The sequence below is a fragment of the Melospiza melodia genome, chromosome 3 (assembly GCF_035770615.1).
Source record: "Melospiza melodia melodia isolate bMelMel2 chromosome 3, bMelMel2.pri, whole genome shotgun sequence".
Lineage (NCBI taxonomy): Eukaryota > Metazoa > Chordata > Aves > Passeriformes > Passerellidae > Melospiza > Melospiza melodia.
The window spans coordinates 128,989,543-129,008,473 of record NC_086196.1 but is presented as its reverse complement, the minus strand read 5'-3'; the positions used below and the strand labels follow the sequence as shown (position 1 = coordinate 129,008,473).

Genomic DNA, 18,931 nt, shown 5'->3' with positions numbered 1-18,931 from the left:
GTAAAAATTCAGAAAATATGTTGTATCTGAGTCTGGGCTGTTGTGTAGCTATAGACAGCTACATTTCATTGCCCTCCTGGTGTTCTGCAGGAATACAGTTCAAATAAATGATGTTGTATAAGTAAGCAGCATATTGTGTTCCCAGTAAAAGAAAAGCATTGGCATACCAATTTAAGTTGAGCAGAGGATGAACAAGATCATTAAGGGGCAGGAGCAAATGCTCTTACAAGGAGAGACAGAGAAAGATGAGTTTTTCATCCTTAGGAGAGTAGTAGGTAAGATGGAATCAGATTCATCACAAAGGTTGTAGGAATCAATGGACTGAGATTGTGAGGAAAGAAGTTTTTGTTAGAAGTAACATTTTCACAGGCATTGGAACAAATTTCTAAGACAGGTTTTAGAATTTCCCTCCTTGGTTTATTGAAGATTGACATTGCGTTGAGCCAAGGGTTGTACCTCCGGGGGTCCCTTCCAAAAAGGGTTTTTTCTGTGACTTTAGCTTTTAATAAAAAATGCACAAAAAAACCCAACAAATGACAAAATACAAATGGAAATTCTGTTTAACATAATGTTTAAAGTATGATGAACTTTACAAGTACTGCTTAAATGGAAGAGTTTTATGAAAGATACCTATTTGCAGCCTGCAGTTTGTCTGTTTATTAAGTGACATAGCTTATAAAAACATTTGCTCCTCGGTTCAGCATTTCAGTTTCTCAGATAATCTGGCATTCTGATTCTCACTATAAATTATATTCATGTATGAGTCATTTTATAGTGATGTGGAAGATTTCCATATGCCTTCACTGGGGATTTCAGCAGGAAATGTGCCCTTGCCACCAAGAATCCTGGTGGCATTCTGTGCTGCAGCAGGCAGAGCATTACCAGCTGCTGCAGGGGGAAAACCCTTCCCCTCTGCTGATGGCGAGGCCACAGCTGGGAGTGCTGTGTGAGGTGCTGGGCTGTTCAATACAAGAGAGACATGGATATATTGGATAGGGTCCAGTGAAGGGCTGCAGAGAGGATTTTGGGACTGGAGCATCTCTTTTGTGAGGAAAGGCTGAGAGAGCCTGGACTGGTGAATGGGAATTTTATCAATAAATGGAACTATGTGAGGGGAGGGTGTGAAGAGGACGGAGCCAGGCTGTTACTGGTGCCCAGTGACAAGACCAGAGTCACTGATGAGTCCTTCTGAACATCAGCAAACACTTTTATTTTCATTGTGACTGAGCACTGGCACAGGTTGTCTAGGGACATTGTGGGGTCTCCATACTAGGAACTATTCAAAAGCCATGTGGACGTGGTTGTGGGCAGTCAGCTTCTGCAAGCAAGGAGTTCACTCAGAAGGTCTTGATGGGGTTGAGTGGATCTTTCTTTTGATTATTTTGAAGTGTGTCTTTCTTTAATTATTTTGAAATAATTATTTTATTACTCTTTAACAAGGAACAAATGGTGCTAAATTTATTAGCTGTGACCCTTGAGTCTTTCATTGTTTTGCTGTTCTGCTCTGATGGCAAGGAGGAAGAATCATGGTACCAGCAGTGATGTGTTTTTTCATATAAACACCTAACAGTTAACACTTTCTGTTCCCTTTGTGGCAGATATTAGCATTTATGTTCCTAATAAAGTCTGAACTTTAATAAATATAACCTGAAGTGATCTGGGCTCCCAGTACTTTAAGATATAAAATAGCTTGGAAACAAAATATCCTGTTTAAAAAACAAAAAAAAAAGAAAGAACTTTTGTCCCTGGTAACTTCAAGTTACAGAAGTGTAATGACAGTTTCTCAGTTCTCTAAGAAATATTTTCAATAAAAGATTACTAGTGTTTTTTTAAACAAATTAACAAAATCTTCAAAACCAAAGGCTGAAGTGTCTCATGGTCAGAGCAGATCACAGAACTTCAAATGATTTCTGTAAGTCTTCTCCTTCCCATCAGTGGTGAATGAGTATTTCTTTTGAACTCTAATTTTGTGAGGTGACAGGGAATTTATTGGGGAATTTTGTCTTAATAAAACTAATTGCAGTGTTGCAAAAGATTTCTACTCAAAATAAGGCTTTTAAAAATTGAATTGCAGCTATTTTAAGTTCTGTGGTATGGCAATGACTTATAGATACTAAATTTTGTTTAGGTGGGGATTTTTGCATATACGTGAACTGAAAAAAGGGAATGCAACAGCCTGGAATAGTATCAATTTCAGTGCAGCTTGTTACATTTTTTTTCTTTATTGTTCTTTGCTCTTTCAGTGGATTAAAAAATTCTATGTCTGACCTATACTGAAAGTCTGCTTAGGGAAACTAAATGTCTTTTTATCTCTACTTTTTCTGTTGTTTCTTCAAAAGAACTGAGCAAGCACCTGTTTAAAGCAACAAGATGACTCCCAGTGCCTTGAATAGTGCAGAATCTAGGAGAGACTACTTGGCTGAGATCTGTGAATGGCTAAGCCCTTATGCTAAAATGAGTGCCTGGACACTCTCTCCTGGGACTTCAGATTTTGGGGCAGCAGAGGGTCACTTTGTGTGCTTGTGCCTTCCAGTTTGTATTTTGCATTGCAGACACAGGAAACTGCAATCTTAGCATGTGCCTGCATAGTACAGGGAAGAAGCTGGCATGGCTGAACACCAGTGAAGGTAATGAAGGAAAATTGCAGTTGGGCTCAAATCTGGTGTCTGTTTTTCCCAACAATATTCTACAAACTGAAATGTGAACTAGTTGCACTGAATTAACACAGGTTGCGTTGTCTTTGCTGCTCTTGCAACCTTATCTTTTCTAAATGTGATTAGGAAAAGGAAACAGCTCCCTAACACAAATTTGCTAGGGTGGCTGTGGTAGATGTAATATTCCCCCACAGCAGACCTAGACAAAGCAAGCTCAGGCTCTGTTGCTTGCATTTAAATTACGGTCATAACAACTTGTCTTTTCTGTGCTGCAGTTAAACCCTCTGAGAAGGGTTAAGGAGAAAGTGCTAAGTAATATTCTGCAGCTTTGAATGTTTGGCTTTTCTGTACCTTTGTGTTTTAGAGTTGTGTGTCTGTTAATATCTTTACTTTGTCTTTGAGAATGGTAAGGATGTTGGGGATTTCTTGTTCTCCCCATGTGTTTTAAAAGTATTACTGAGCACACACAACATGCTGTCACAGTGATCGCAGGGTTCTCTATTACTGTGCTTAGCTATAGAGAGGATTATATTAAACTCTGTAACCTTGCTGGAGCACCTCTCTACATTGCTGCTATATTGATAATCTTCACATGATTCACTTGCAGTTGAAAATATTTTATTCACAGCATTAACACTTTCAATCCCAGTGAAGATTAGAATCTTTTATATCAGGAGATGAGTCCCTTGATGGGCAAATAATTTTTCTAATTTTTAAATTTTTTTATTTATTAGTGTGGTCTTGCAACTGTTGCCTCAGACATTTCTTCACTTAGGCATATAGAGGGAATAATCATCAAGCCTAGCCATTCAAAAATGGGTAAAACAATTTATTGATGAATGAATTAGTGGTTAACTATGAGTTTATTATGCTGTTTAATTGTTTACAAAATAGTGGATGCTTTTGGAAGAATATGTGTTCTAAAAGAAATACACAAGAACATTTTGGAGTAACTAAGAAAAACATTTTCTAGTGTTCCTCATCCACAAATTATCTATGAATCAGTGGATTGAAGGAGCAACACAAGATTTGTTGGCATTTTCTGTATTAATACATTAATGAATAGCTTTCCTCTAAAATCTGATGTTAAATGCATAGGAAAATCATTGGAACTTATTGCCCCATCTTTAATATTACACATTACAAAATCAGAATTTTGGTGACACTTGTACTTCATGTCTTTAAAGTAAAGAGAATCCAGTCAGTAGAAAAGAATTCCAAGGTTGATTTCCTTTAGTTTGTCCCTGATTATATTATGGTAGTTCTTCTCTAAATCCTTGCTGTTTCTTGTAATTTAGTAGGAGTTGCTTCAGGTAGACTGCTGACCCATTTCTCCATTTTTGTAAGACTTTGATCGAGCAATCAGTGGAAAGTTCTTCTTAGTGTTTATATGGAGTATTCATCTGCATCTCATGATTATGTCATCTCTTTGGCCTGCATCATTGCAAGGCTCACTGAGGATCCAAGTCTCTCTTCTGTTGTAAGTGCATGAGGTAAAGGTCACTGCAGGAAGAATGGGATAAAAGAAGTGGTGTAATGTAGTAGGGAGAACTGTCTCTGCTTGACACTTCATTTGTGTGTTTTATTTATTTTTTCTTTCTTAGTTAAATTCTACTGAATTTGTTGTGTACCCATTTTCCTCTTTGAAGAATAACCACATTTCTTCCTGCAATTTCATGGGTTCAAAAATACTGTCTTCTTTTATTCTCTTATCTCTGCCAAGTCTGTAGGTGGTATCTTGGGAACTTTCACTGCTTTTCAGTGAAGGACAGGAATATTCGGGCTAGTACCACTTTGGCCTTTGTGCAACTTCTGCCATCCAGTAGGAAAAAAAGTAAAGGAGTCTATATGAATGACACCTAGATTTTGAGTCTTTGTCACACCAATGTGCAGTTTCTTTCTAAAAGTCCAGAAGGTGAATTCCCAAGGAATATTTGAAGTTTCAAGGGATTACTGTGTTCGGAAATGTTTCAGTTTGACAAACTAACATCCCTTACTCTGAATGCTTGGTTTGAAAATTTTGAAGAGGATTAGGTCATGGCTGCTTTTGCCAGTTTTAGTGACTCCTTGATTGGGAAGATCCTTTAATCAATGAGAACTTTTCTGGTTATGTATCATAGCACATTATTGTTTTCATATTGCTGAGAAAAAATGGCTGTCTTAGAAGCCTGAGACTTCCAGTTCAGTTTTTTTTCTGTGGTACATACTGTTTGCTCTGTTACATCCAAATATAAATAATTCAGTGAAGAACATAAATCTAGCAAATTCCTCTGTATTAGTTTCAGACAGAGCCCCATTTCTTGAATTGTATTTCTGTAAAGAAGTAGCCAGTTGTGTGTTGAAAAATTTAGAAACTTGGACTTAAAATTTGAATAGTGTATGTTTGCTATTTTTTGTGTATTATGGGATCAGTTGCAATGGTTATGTTTTGTGGGGGAGTTTTTTGTTTGCTTTGTTTTTGTAACCTTAAAGTTGGAAAACTATATATACTGGTTTTGGTTTAATTTTATGTCAAAATGTAATTGATTAATTTTAATTGTGTAATCCATAAACTGATTTGTAGAAGATGCATGAAACAAAAAAAATTAAAAGCAGTACAAAAAACTGCTTATGAGAATATTAAAAAAATCATAAGCACTAAATTCCTTATCTTTTGGTAGAGTGATTCATTAATTACTACATCTTGCATCATCTGTTTTCACACCCTCTCAGGTAATATAAGAAAATATTATTTCACTATAACATGTAAAGGGATCTGAAACGTTTTCTCCTCTCTTCCCTATGTTTTAGTGAATATTTCAAGTAATGTCTGAGAAATTAAATTTGGCCCTAATCTTCCAATCAGCAGAAGGAAAAAAGTAGTGGTTTAAAGTGGTTTAAACTTCTTAAAATGTGTATAGCTTCAAAAGGCTTTACGTCATTTCCTGAATAGGTTTAGTTATGAGTAAGAATCATTTTGTTGCAGGCATTTTCTGTTGGCATTATTTAACTTGGGAAGGTGACCCTGAGCTAAATTGCAATGTGTAATTTGAATGCCCATGGGCTGCCCTTCATTGGCTTGATTGGGAGAGATTATCTGGATTTCTAATATACTTTAATTACTCTGCTTATATAAATTGTCACATTAGAATCTTCTTAACTGTTGAGTCTGTTCTGTCAATGATTCACTAACAATAGGAATATACTAGGCTCTTCCACTGAGGTTTGAAGATTTATACCACCAATGAAGAAGTGGAATGGCTCTATTTAAACCTGCTGTATCTTCAGTAAGAAAGAGTATGTGATCTGCTTCTACATAGGCAATGATTGATGTGTGGTAAATTGAAAAGATCTGTAGCCTTTTTTATTTTGTTAAAAGACATTTTTTCAATTAAGGCAACACAATGCAAAATATGTTTTAAGATGTTTGGGGGTGATGTATTCCTAATGTGTGTGTGGCAAAAAACCAAACAAGCACAGTGTGAGTGAGAGGTTTGGGTGGAGAAAGGTAGAGTGTCTTTTAGCTGAGGTTTTATAGGGAAGCAGTGGTAATTGAAATCATAGACTGGGTCAGGTTGGAAGGGACCACAGTGGGGTCATCTGGTCCAACCTCCCTGCTCAGGCAGGATCATTGTAGAGCTTATGGCACAGGATTGTGTGCAAGCAGTTCATCAGTATCCCCAGTGAGAGAGACTCCACAATCTCTCTGGGTAACCTGATCCAGTGCTCAGTCACCTATACAATAAGAAAGTTCTTCCTCCTGTTCAGGTGGAATTTTCTGTGCATCAGTTTCTTTCTACAGTGTTGTGGTGATGTTGGCATCTTTTGACCTTTCATTCTTGGATATCTGTCTGCCTGACAGCTCTGTTCAGGTGAGCTTAAAGGTTGCCAGCACTTGGAAGAACCCTGCTCTCAAATGATGTAGGGGTCTTCCAAGATACAATGGTTAATGACCTACAGTAACAGGTCCAGCTCACCAGCAACACATTTGACACATGTAGTATATGTATCTTGTACAACAAACCACTCTTGCCTCCTCTCTGGGATTTTGTTTCCTGTTGACCTACAGAAAATGTAAAGGATTGAATCCAGCGTGTGTGGTGGGCCCAGAGACATCTGATTTAGTGTCATGAAAACAGAAATCTGTGTTTTTGGAACCACTTGCAGAGCCCAGCTGCTGAAGATATGTGCTTAAGTGTCTTGGGGTTTTGTTTAGTTATGTTGTTTGTTTGTCATTTAAATCACAGGCAGCAGCTGCAGTGATGATATCTGCTCTCTAGTGATTAGTATGTAATACTGGGAGAGAAGAGTGTCCATGCCTTGTTCTAGGATTTCGCATTTTTATCCAGTAATTGGTTTCACATTTTTATCTAGTAACATAGAACTCAATCAAAAGCAGAGCCCAAAATAGCACCAAAACTGGACCCAGCTGCCCTCCACCCTGATGCTGTGATTCACTGGTTCCTACATAAAGAAAAGTGTATTCTGTGTTTGAAAATACAAGTAGCTACTGCTGCACCTTATGCAAGCTGCCTTTTTTTTTTTGGTTTGGATTAGTCGTGATCAAATTTCTGGGCCCCAGTAGACAGAGATTGAATCAGATGCTCAGCTCAAGGCTTTTGTGTAGATTAGTTGCAGGCATCTAGGGAACTTTCTGGTCAAAAGAGGGTGATCTGACTAAGTGATCAGTTTGGGAATTATTATTCAGGAGTCTGATATCTGTTTGTGCCCTGCTTTTTAACCATTACATCCTTGTATCCCTTTGGATCTCATCCAACATCTAAGAGACATCACGTTGTGTGTGCTTCCTGTTCCTGATGAAGGTGTGCTGTAATGCTGATACTAATGGTGTTGTATTACTATACAACACCACTATAAAGAACTTGAGCAAATCCACTATAAAGAACTTGAGCACCGTGAGGGAATTTAAGCATTTGATAAAATTCCTATTTATAGAGAGTTCTGAGAAACATCCCACTTCCCTAGTTAGCCCTCCCTACTCCATCGCATAAGTCAGTAATCATCATAGACATTCATAACCAGGCATGTTATTTGGACTTCCTTTGTTGAGTAAACATTTAAACAAATGGTTTATTGAAGCAAATTAAAATGAAGGGTGAACACTAAAAGATAATTTAATAAGTACTAAACTGATAGGGGTATGTTGATCTTTGATGATATTGTGTCATGATTTTTCCACTTCTGCTTATACACTGTGCTGTACAGCAGTACAGCTCTGTGGTGGTGGTGCTATTGTTATGGCTTCCACAGTGCTGACACATTATATAAACTGTAAGATCTTTTTCCAAATGTTTCTTTTAATGGATGGGAAAATGTGGGTTTGGTCTTAAGTTTCTTGTTTTGCTTAGCTTTTTGAAATGTAGTTTTTAATTCCACAAAGGTGGGTGAAAATTCTGTGCACTTTAAGAGCTCCTACTGCAGTCATACCAGACTCAATATACTGGGTGCTATATAAAAGGCTATAAAAAATAAACTGTATCCCAGAGAGCTTAGAAACAGATTTAAAAGAAGGCTTGGATGTTTGAATCAGACTTGGGTAGAATTTAGTCACCTTCCTTCATGCATGTCTCACTGAAACAGACTGAATATGGAAGTGTCTGACAGCGTGTAGGTCACTCTGTTTTAAGCACCCAGCTTCCATGGGTACCAAAACATGTGCCCAGAGGCATTAAGGCTGTTTTCATAGATCTTAGCTGTTTAGCATCCAGCTTAGGCACTTTGAGACCATAAAGTAGATGTTCTAGCACTTAAAATTCTTGTAAGCATGCTGTCAGTGCCCTTACTAAACATGCTGATAAAGGAGTTCAGTGCGGAGCTCTGCCACTTGGCACACCTGCATTCATAGCTGGGGCCAAGAGAAAGGAGCTTCACCTCTTCACACATGAGGTCAGATGGCCACAGTCATTCAGTGAAAAGAGAGCCAAAAGCCTCTATCATGAGATGCCTGAAACCCAAATCTGTGACTTGCCACCACTCTCTGAGCTGCACCACCATGCAGTTAGTGTGCCTTTTTTGTGAATCCAGATCCATTTCTTTTGCATGAATCTGCATTTGTAAGAGGTAGGATCCTGCAGTTTGTTACTTGTATTTTGGCACAGTGCTAGGATACTGCATTGAAAGCAGACTTGAACCTAGATGCAGCCATTTTGGTTTTGCCTTTTTGAGTGCCAGTACTATACTTCAGATTGAAACTAGTTTTTATTTTTTAATGTTTTAAAAAGTCCTGTATAAAAGTATTTTACTCACTCTAAAAGTGTGTTTTTCCTTACACTTTGTATGATATTTTATGGTATCAGAAATGGTTGTGGTTCAGAAATGTTACATGTATTTGGTGTCAACTGCATATTTGAAGCACAAACAAAAAAATAAATGCCTGTGAACAAATTACTGAGTGGAAGTTGAACAGTGAGTTTGTTAACATGAGGGTTGATATCCACAGGCATCGATGAAACAGGTGCTATAGTTGCAATTTTCTATAACACGCAATTAAATGACATAATAGTCAACTAGTTGAATACTCATACTCAATATTCAAAGGTGTATGGAGGGCACACGAAGAACTTTTTCAACTTAATCTTGGATAGATTTAGTTACTGGAAATGTGTGTGGCTTCTGCTGAAACCTTGCTTGCAGTTCTGGTTACTGTAAATAGCAGTTCTGGTGGTATGACAGGAAGAAGTCAGTAGAGGTATTAAAGAAGTATTGGTGTTTTATGGCATTTGAAGAAAGTGAAATTGAATGAGTAGTTTTTAAGTAATTCTGCAATGCTGTTTGATAAATATTGTTTGATTGCTAAAAGCTGAGTGTACTGCTTTGTCACAGACATCTTTTATGAAAAATCCTTTCCTTAGGATTTTTTCTCCTGAGAAGCTGAGAGGCCTCAGGAACAAAATGTAAACAATGGTTATCTGCTGCTGTGGAATGCAACAGGTGCATCTGTGATTGGTCTCATGGAGTTGTTTCTAATTAATGGCCAATCACAGTCAGCTGGCTGGGACTCTCTGTCCGAGCCACAAGCCTTTGTTATCATTCCTTCTTTTTCTATTCTTAGCTGGCCTTCTGATGAAATCCTTCCTTCTATTCTTTTAGTATAGTTTTAATACAATATATATAATAAAATAATAAATCAAGCCTTCTGAAACATGGAGTGAGATGCTCATCTCTTCCCTCATCCTAAGACCCCTGTGAACACTGTCACACTGCTTGTCAGAAATTGGATGTTTTGAAACACCTTGGAATCCCAGTGTCTGTGTCTGGTGGGAGGGCAGGCCAGGCTTTTCTCAAGGTGAGGCAGTGCCCTGCTCCACCCCCAGGCCATGCCCAAGCCCTGGTTGAGCTGTCAATCATGGCATCATCTGGGGATCTGAGCAGAGAATAGATACTGACCTGTGGGAGCAAAGGCAGAGGAGGCCACCAAGTTGACAAGAGGACTGGAGCACCTCCTGTACAAAGACTGAGAAGGTTGGAGCTGTTCAGCCTGAAGAAGAGAAGGTTGTGTGGTGACCTCATGGAAACCTTCCAGTGTCTGAAGGGGCCGACAGGGAAGCCAGAGAGGGACTCTGCATCTGTCCTTGTTGTGGTAGGACAAGGAGTAATGGGTACAAACTAAAAGAGGGGAAATTTAACTTACCTATTAGGAAGAAATTCTTTATTGTGCGGGTGGTGAGACACTGGAAGGAGTTGCTCGGAAAAGTTGTGGATGCCCCAGAAGTATTCAAGGCAAGGTTGGATGGGGCTTTGGGCAACCTGGTCTAGTGGGAGATGTCCCTGTCCATGGAGTAGTGTAGGAAATAGATCATCTTTAATGTCCCAGCCAACTGAAACAATTCTATGATTCCATGAACTGTGTTGGTAATCTTATACTGATATAAAAGAGGGAGAATGTTTGGAAGGGAAATTTCAAAATTTAAATATTGTGCAAGTTCCATTGATTTGCAAAGGGCACAAAGCACTTACTACCTCTCTTTGAATCTGATTGTGATGGTTCTTTGCTTCCTTTCACATTTCCTGAGTTTTTCTGGAAATAACTGATGACTGTAGTTGAAATTCTATGCATCAAAACCATTCACCATTTTAGAAATACTCATATATCTCTTCCCAATTCCCTAGTTTTATCCGAGCGTGTTGATCCTTCAAGTGGTGGGTTTTCATTATTAATTTGTTTCAACATCAAAAGGTCATTCAGGTCCTTTAAGAAGACTTTCTTGAGCTTAATCTAGGCTGTACTGGGCAGCTGAGATTTGTAGATGCTGTGGCTGGCCTGCCTTGGACTGGGAGTTGAGGAGCTGGGAATACTGTCTGTGAAGAAACCAATGTCTGTATTCACAGCCTGTGAGACCCTGAGGCTGGTAGCCCCTGGCAGTGCTGGTAGGAGAGAGGTCTTCTCTCATGTTGGGGAGTTCTGAACCCTTCTAGATCAAATTAAATGACATTTCATTAAGTCTGGATGTTATTATGCATCTATTGCAGATTACAGACTAGTAGTGACTTGAAAGTTTCCATTATACAGGCAGGCTGATGAGTTTTGTGGTTTACTCTTCTGGCTTGACAAACTTTGGCTCTATTTTAGTAATGCAGGCTTGCAAGGGCATATTTTATTATTACAGTGTCTACATCCAGATAAATGGCTGCAATTCTTTACTCTAGGTGTAGGATATAGAAAATAATCCTGTATGCTACTATTATACCTACACATTCAGCACAATCCTCATTCAGGTAGCACAAGCATTCCCTTCTTTAATAAACCCAGGGTTTATTTGATCTGATGGCAAAATGAAAAATAAAAAACAAACAAAAAAAAACCGCTTTTTTTTTCTTTTTTTAAGAAATAGAAATTTCATTATTTAAAAGAAGTAAAAACCACACCAAATTATTACCAATGTAATAAGGCAACTGGTGGTTCCTGAGTTCTCAGCAGAATAGAAAATCAAATGTATAAAGTTTTAGAAATTGAGTAATGTTTGATGGTATGCTTGTCTAGTGTTAGAAAATAGTAGAAATCTGTATAAAAAGTAAAATTGCATTTATTCATATTTTAGTAGAGTTAAAAATGTGCTGGTTTGTAGAAATAGCTGGCTACTTCAGCTGCAGCATATATTGATGCCCCATCTATTCCAAGCATTTACCTTATTGCCAGCATTTGTGTAGGTTACTATGAATAAACATAAATAGTGATTTGTACGTGTTGCCCTTCCACTGACACAGAGATATATTACCTTACTTTGGAAGTCTGTACACCCTTCTACTTTGCATAGATGGCTAAAGGAGATGCAAGGCACCCGTCTTTGGAGAGGCAATTTAGAGGAGAGAAAAAGGTCTTTGTGCAGTTTTACAGTGTAGTCTGGGTGTAAGTAGGGCAGAATTTGGTCCCAGAAGTTTTATTCTCTGCATTATGAGGCATCATGTTTCCTTTCCTAACAAAATAGAACAGAAAAGCCCTTTGTTTTTACTGTTAAACTTTTTCTTTTTGCAATAGACAAAAATAATTTTTTTAAACTATTATATTTTCCTTTGCTTTTACCATCTCATCATTTGACCTCTACACTTCATGGTTTCTACACCCTTTTCTTTGCCCTATTTTCATGAGGAGATGCTCCCAAAGAAGTGCTGCTTGACTCTTTATGCTAATCTTGCTTCTATTTCAGTTCATGTTGACTTGGAGAATATGCCTTGTAAATAGGAATACCAACTGGCATACTGAATATAATCCTCAGTTTCTAAGCATTGATTGTTTTCACAGCATCCTTAAAGGGTAAGCTGTCTCACTATCCAAATATCATGGCTGGGAAACTGAGGCTAACAAAGGCTGTATGATTTATGTGAAGCCACAGAGGGAATAAATGTTGGGTTTAGAATTCCTGGCTTCTGCTCCTGTGTTTGGACTCATGCCATCTCTCAAAGAAATCCTTGATTCCTCCTAATGCTGCATACTTTCCTTGTCTGTTAAATGTAGCCATTCGAAAAGTATCTGGTACTCAATTCTCTCTGTCTGTCCTATTGAAACTAATGAATGCCTGCAGGCAGGCATAAGGTATCGTTACCTTTGACAGCCACTATGTTTTATGTTTTACATTATGTGTTGGGCAGAATTTTTGGATACTAATTTGATATAATGAGATGCGCTTCTAATATCAACTGTAGTACGGGAAGGCCTTGCAGCCAACCTACTCTTTATTTAAAATTATTCCATTTCAGATGTCCTAATGAGTGCTGTGAGTTGTGTAATTCTTTCATAATTTTCCTCCGTTCCCAGAAGGGAACTAGAAGCTGGAGTTTTTTCTATTTTTGTTTTGGTCTATTTCAAATTAGGGTAAGCATAAGATAAAGATCCAGGGGAAGATTTTTGTGAAACAGTTGCTATTGTGAGAATGGCAGTTAAGAAAAAAACATTGTAGTCTAGAAATGTTAGTGTTAAGGCAATTCTCGATGCATCTGCAGTTTGCCATTATCTTATAAATATCTTGACTCTGACTTTACAGTGCTGTTTATAGAATTTAATAAAGCAAATGTAATAATGCTGCTTGTGCTTTAATGCACAATCTCAATTGGGTTGACCAGAAGATAAATAGGAACAGGAATGATAGTGCATTCCTACAGATTGTTTTTAATAAGCATGTTATTTAGTTGATCAGCCTGCTACTATAATGCCTCCTATCCTGCTCTACCAGACAAATTTATTAATGTCCCCCTCCCCATTTCTCAGAGAACATTGATTCCCCGAAGACATATCTCTATTAAACCTCTAGAAAGTCACAACTTCCAAATTAGATTAAGTAGCAGGAATGGTACTAGTAGAATCAAAGAAAATTGAGTGTGTTATTGAATTCATGCCACATTGTCTGAGGAAGAGATGGGAGTTATGTGTAGTGGTAACTTTTGTCTTTACTGTACTAACAAAGCTGTGGGCATTGCTGTCAAACCTAATTGTCTGCAGTGCATCAGGATAAAATGAATCTTTTATCTAACCTCGTACCTAGTGAGATTGTACAAGTGAGAAGTAGATTTCAGAAGGAAGCTTTACAATTGATCAAAATCATTTGCCATTATTGGCTGTACACAACTCAATCCTAAAAATCCTAGTGACAGAAATTTTAAAGAAGCACCTGCCTTTCGATTGGAAGCAGACTTGCTTGTCATGCTAACGGTTGCAAAATGCAGATATTAATTTTAAAGCTGCCAATTTCTCATTTTGATCTGACATATTAAAAAGCATATAATTAATGGTTGACATTAGTAATTAACATTAACTTTATGGTGCTTAATATGCCATCATTCATCCATCAAATAACTGGTATGCATAATGTCTTTGCATAAAGGCTTTAATTGCTCAAAATGATCCTTCAGTTCTCAGACTCTACAGTTTAAAGTAGCTGTAAATACTGTTTAAAAAGATGTGAATTTTTCATTTATTGTACGGAAACATTGTTTTTGTTTCTCCCTAGGAGCGTGCACGAACGTGTAAGACAGGGACCTCAGCTGGGAAACACAGCCCCAGATGCACAGCTTCCATTAGTGGCTAAAGAGCACCACCTTGCTGTCGCCAGTGCTCTCTGGAGAAATTTCTTTCCCTACTTGAAGAGCCAGAGAATGTCACAGACGCCGCCCTCCCCACAGCTTGCTGATACAGCTGCAGGTTAGCACTGACCCTGCCTGCGACCTGCTGGGTTTGGTGCTATTCTCTGGGTCACAAACTTTCAAGGAGTTTGTACTTTGGGATATTTCTCCTTCCATGTAGTAACTTAAGTGTGTATAAATGAAAAAAGAAGAATCTGTGCTAAATGTTTTGACAGAAGGAAGTATTGTAGTGTTGAGTTCCTTAATAGGGTACAAACACATTGAGAATGCCAAAGGGGTTTGAAGCTACACAAACCTGACTTCTTTTTCACTACTAGTTACAAATTATAATCAACATGCAAGTGTTATACAGTATAAATAAGGATACTGTTTTTCACTATATTCAGAATTTACTTGTTTTTGTAGATGTTTATTTGTATTGAACTGTTCATAATGGTTGAGATTCAAACTAAATTTTCTAAAATATTTTTAATTTGAAAGCAATTTTTAAAAGGTTGCTTACTTGACTGTTGCTTCTTGACAAATCCTTATGTTTGTGGTCATAAAACTATTAATGATTCATTCTAATTATTTGTCGTGCTTTGCACTGAAGGCTTTTAATCTTGAAGTACAACATTCCATATGTGTGTGAACTCGACATGCAACGAGTCAGCTTGGCAGTGAATAGAAAGATATCCCAGTTTGATCTTTCACATCAGTAGCTAACATGGCATTCTGCAGTTACAATGAAATCTTGTATCCAGTTAACTAAAATTCAGAAGAGTGAAACATAAAATATTTTTTCCCATCATGATATGAATTAGATAAAGTTACAAGCTCAGGAGTACTGAGCTGGTAATAGAAAACCTAAAAGACCCTTCATTTGAAGCAGCTCTGTGGTAGTTAGGAGGCAGCATTAATGAAAGAGGCAGTGTGCAACAGTAGTGGTCTCACACTGCTGAAACATGTGTGAGAAACAGCAATACAAATCAAAGGAGAAGGTTGTTAATGTCAAAACTTTCATTCATTTCCTACAGTGACATACATTTTTTTCTATTTTATATTAGCACAGTGAAATAGCAAGAGCAGCAAGCTATTATAAACTCCTCTGGGAAGGAGGGGAGTGCAGTTGTGACCTGCTTTATAGAGATGTGTAAGGTAGCACTACAGAGACAGGCAAACCTTTCCCATGCTGTTTGAGCTTCTTGCCTTAAGGTTGCAGCCCAGAGGAGAGGGAGAGCAGCTGTCACAGCTCTCCTGCTCCCCCTGCCAGGCAAACAGCCCGAGCCTCACAGCTCTGCTCTGCCTCCCGTCTCTCCCCAGCCTCTCCTAAGGCTGATGCTGCAGAAACGAGGTGATAATCTGGAAGAACGCTGGCACAAATTGTTTCCTCACCTAAGGCAGAATGGGGACTCTGTATGACCTTATTGTTTATTCTGAGGCACATAAGGAAATGGGAAGTCCTTCATGGCTAAAGGTAGTCTGTCCCTGTACTGTTAATTAAAACAACTTTATTGTTGTTTCTGAACAACAATAAAACTAGCCTTTTCTGTCTAATTTAAAGTCAGTTTGTCAATGCATGCAGGTTTATATTTATTTGAATTGGAGATTTTGGGAACTAATGAGCCCCTTTTTCATTGCCCTCCAAAGTCAGTTTTCCTGACTCATTTGATGTTTCTCATTTCCTGTAACCTAATAACTGCTCAGCATTTAAGATTACATCAAATTTCTGAGTTTTTATGCACTTGTCATTTGCAGTATTAATAAGGCATTATATTTTTATTCTGGTACTGTGGGATACAGAATCTACAGTGGAATTAACAGAAAGAGCAAAAGGTTATGCTTCATTACCAAAATTCTGCCCAAAGTACTGCCCCAGTTTCTAGATCTGCAGCAGTTTTATGGAGATCCTTGGCAAGAGTAAATTTTTTCTGTAGTGCTTTATTTATATGGTAAATTTTGATACATGAAAGTCTTCTAAAAATAGAGAGGTACCAGCTTTTACTGAGTGAATTCTTTGCAGATCCAGTTTTTCACTGTGAGAAGTGTGTAAAAACAACAAAACAAATAAATAAAACTCAACCCTGTAAAGCACAGTAATACTTAAGTGTACAGGGCAAGATATAGTGGATGGAGGTAAGAAAAGGAAGTCAAGAAGATGAAAAAGCAGGTTTTAAGACATAGCAGAGGTGGTAAAACTATGCCTTCAGGATTTATAAACTGTGGTTTTGTGAATCTGTTTAAAATTGCATGTGTTAGGATCTATTTTTCCTCCTTTGCCACCCATGTGTCTTGATGATTTACAAACTGCTTGGGATAGAGACTACATTTTTAACGTGGATACAAACAATCACTGTAAGAACAGTTGCCCTGTTCTAATTGAGATTTCTGGTACTTCCAGACTGCACATTAGTAATTGTAATTAATTTTCAGTGCTCTTTGTGGAACAGAGATTTTACTGAGAAATTATTAAAATGGTGCCACGTTTTTCTCTCTTTAAAAACAGGTTTTACTCTCTTGGCTTTGGATATACCCAGCAAAGCCCTGTCAGATCTGCAGCCACAGCCTGTTCTGTCGATGATGCGGCTCTTTGGGTGGGATGACATGGTGTGGCCTCAGCTGGTGTCAAGATATCTAAGTCATCTAATTGAAAACAGGTGAAAAGTTGTGACTATTTGTTCTTCCATCACCTTTTCATCCTTCATTAGGTTTGAGGAAAATCTTGCTTCAGAATGTAATGTTTGATTAAACCAGTGCAGATTCTTTGCATCCTCTCAAAAGAGGATCAGCTAGTGCAGATTGCCCAAGACAATCCAGTAACATTTTTATATACCTGAGAAATTTTATTTTCACTAAGTAAGCCTCTGTGAACCTAAGATGGATGGGTGGTGGTTGTTTTTGTTGTGTGTTTTTGTTTTTGCCTGCCATGCCCGTTTCTGAATCAGGTTTTGAAAGCAGGGGAGGTGAGAAATGAGAGAGAAAGAGGGAATATTTCTGTGTTGGACTGTATTTGAAAGTGAAAAATGTTGCACATTTTTAGGGTACGTAGTGTACTAAGGACAGTAACTGTAAATCAGGATATGGTAAAGATTATTTAAGTGTGATTGACAAAGATGAGGCTATGGCCTTCTTGCAGGGAGGTGTTAGAAAAGGTTGAATTTAGTTCCTTGTGTTTCAGTTTGGAACTTGGGAAAGGAGTGTTCAATCTTCTGCTAAATTTCTCCTTTATGTTTTTTAAAGAGTGAGTTTCATTCAAGACTGCACATACCTAACATGTGCTGAATGAAATATGAGTTAGGCGCATTAAATTCCTTTTATAATTTGAATTTTATAATTTTGAGTTTTGTTGCTCTTTGTGTGAGATGAAAAGAAAAAAATTTTGACTCCTGAACTTGAATTTTGGTATTATTTAGGTCTTAAGGTTAATTACCAATTCTCTTCACTCGAGTAGGTATTTGAAAGCAGTTATTTAAGTATTTGTCACCAATATTCATTAAGCACCTGACATATTGTTATCAATGCATACATAGATACATTGTTATCCTTGCTCAGCTTCCTTGTGAAATGACAGTGAGTACCTAAGGTAAGATATTTTTAGTAGAATATGGAGGTATCACTGTTGTCTTGAAAGGACTTTTGTAGCGTGATTCATGTGCTTACTTACCTTAGGCAGTTCTATAGCAAAAGTTATCAAAGTATCTAAGTGCTGTGGTCTTAAGACTTCATGGTTACTGTGCTCTGATAATTTTCCCATCAAATATTCTCAGTTAAAAAGTAAAAAGATTATTTTGTTTCCAATCCTGTTACACCGTGCAAGCTCTGGCAACATACACATGAGCTTTGGAATTTCTTCTGCAGTAGAGCCTAAACCTTCCTCTCCAGAGCCATGTTGTGTAGTGCATGATAGTGTTACAACCTGTCCAAACTAACTTTGAGCATGTGAATAAGCTCACTGTTTTAAAAGGACCACCTGTCTTGCTTCCAGCAGGTAGTTATTGTTCCTTCCCTTCTAAGGATTAGGAGCATATTCCTTTCCAGTTCTAGGAAGATGCCTAAGTGGTCCACCTACCAGCAAGCAAGAGAAACAAGAGTGAGACTACAACAGAAAGTGGTTTTATCAGCCTTTGGTACCAAGTAGACTAGCTGTGTACATCAAGATTACACCAGACTGAATTTCTCTACATGATCCTGCAAGTAGCATTAAGTCCATAGGCAACCTATTTGTTCTCTTTTAGTGCTGGAATTCAGTGTTATTTTTTTTTATTTTATTTGCTTTCAGTTGGTCTCCTTACTTATTTTGTTAATAGTGCTTCAGCAGGAATGTTCAGACAAAATATACACAACAGATATCACTGGTTTTAAGTAAGTGAAGCAGAAAAACCCCTCAACTTCATTAATGTTGTTTAGTGAGAAGTAGAATCCATTTTGGTTTCCATCTGGACCTTTGACATTCTGTTGTAAGCATGAGTAAAAAATGAGTAGAAAATAGGTAGATTTACACGTACACATATCAAGAAAGAGTACAAGCATTTTTCATTAAAGCTGAAGTATCTATGACTGACCAGGGAGGAAGTCTCTCAAATAAAAGGTGTAACTGTTGTCAAGAAATATCTCTGACCTGAAGCACACATGGACCTCATTTGATAGTAATTGGGAACAGAGTGCAGCACACACCTGCTGTCTTTTTGCAAGGAGTTTCTCCAGAATTAATCATGCAAGATTGA

At 37.8% G+C, this 18,931-nt stretch overlaps 1 protein-coding gene across 1 annotated transcript in view; it reads left to right on the top strand.

The window, feature by feature from the left end:
- Positions 1-18,931, top strand: part of MMS22L (MMS22 like, DNA repair protein) — an 88,223-nt gene that overhangs the window by 48,954 nt on the left and 20,338 nt on the right. Inside the window, exons 15-16 of the mRNA XM_063153043.1 lie at positions 14,096-14,286; positions 16,714-16,864. Of these exons, the coding sequence (XP_063009113.1) occupies positions 14,096-14,286; positions 16,714-16,864 (342 nt within the window). The remainder of the gene's footprint in view (positions 1-14,095; positions 14,287-16,713; positions 16,865-18,931) is intronic.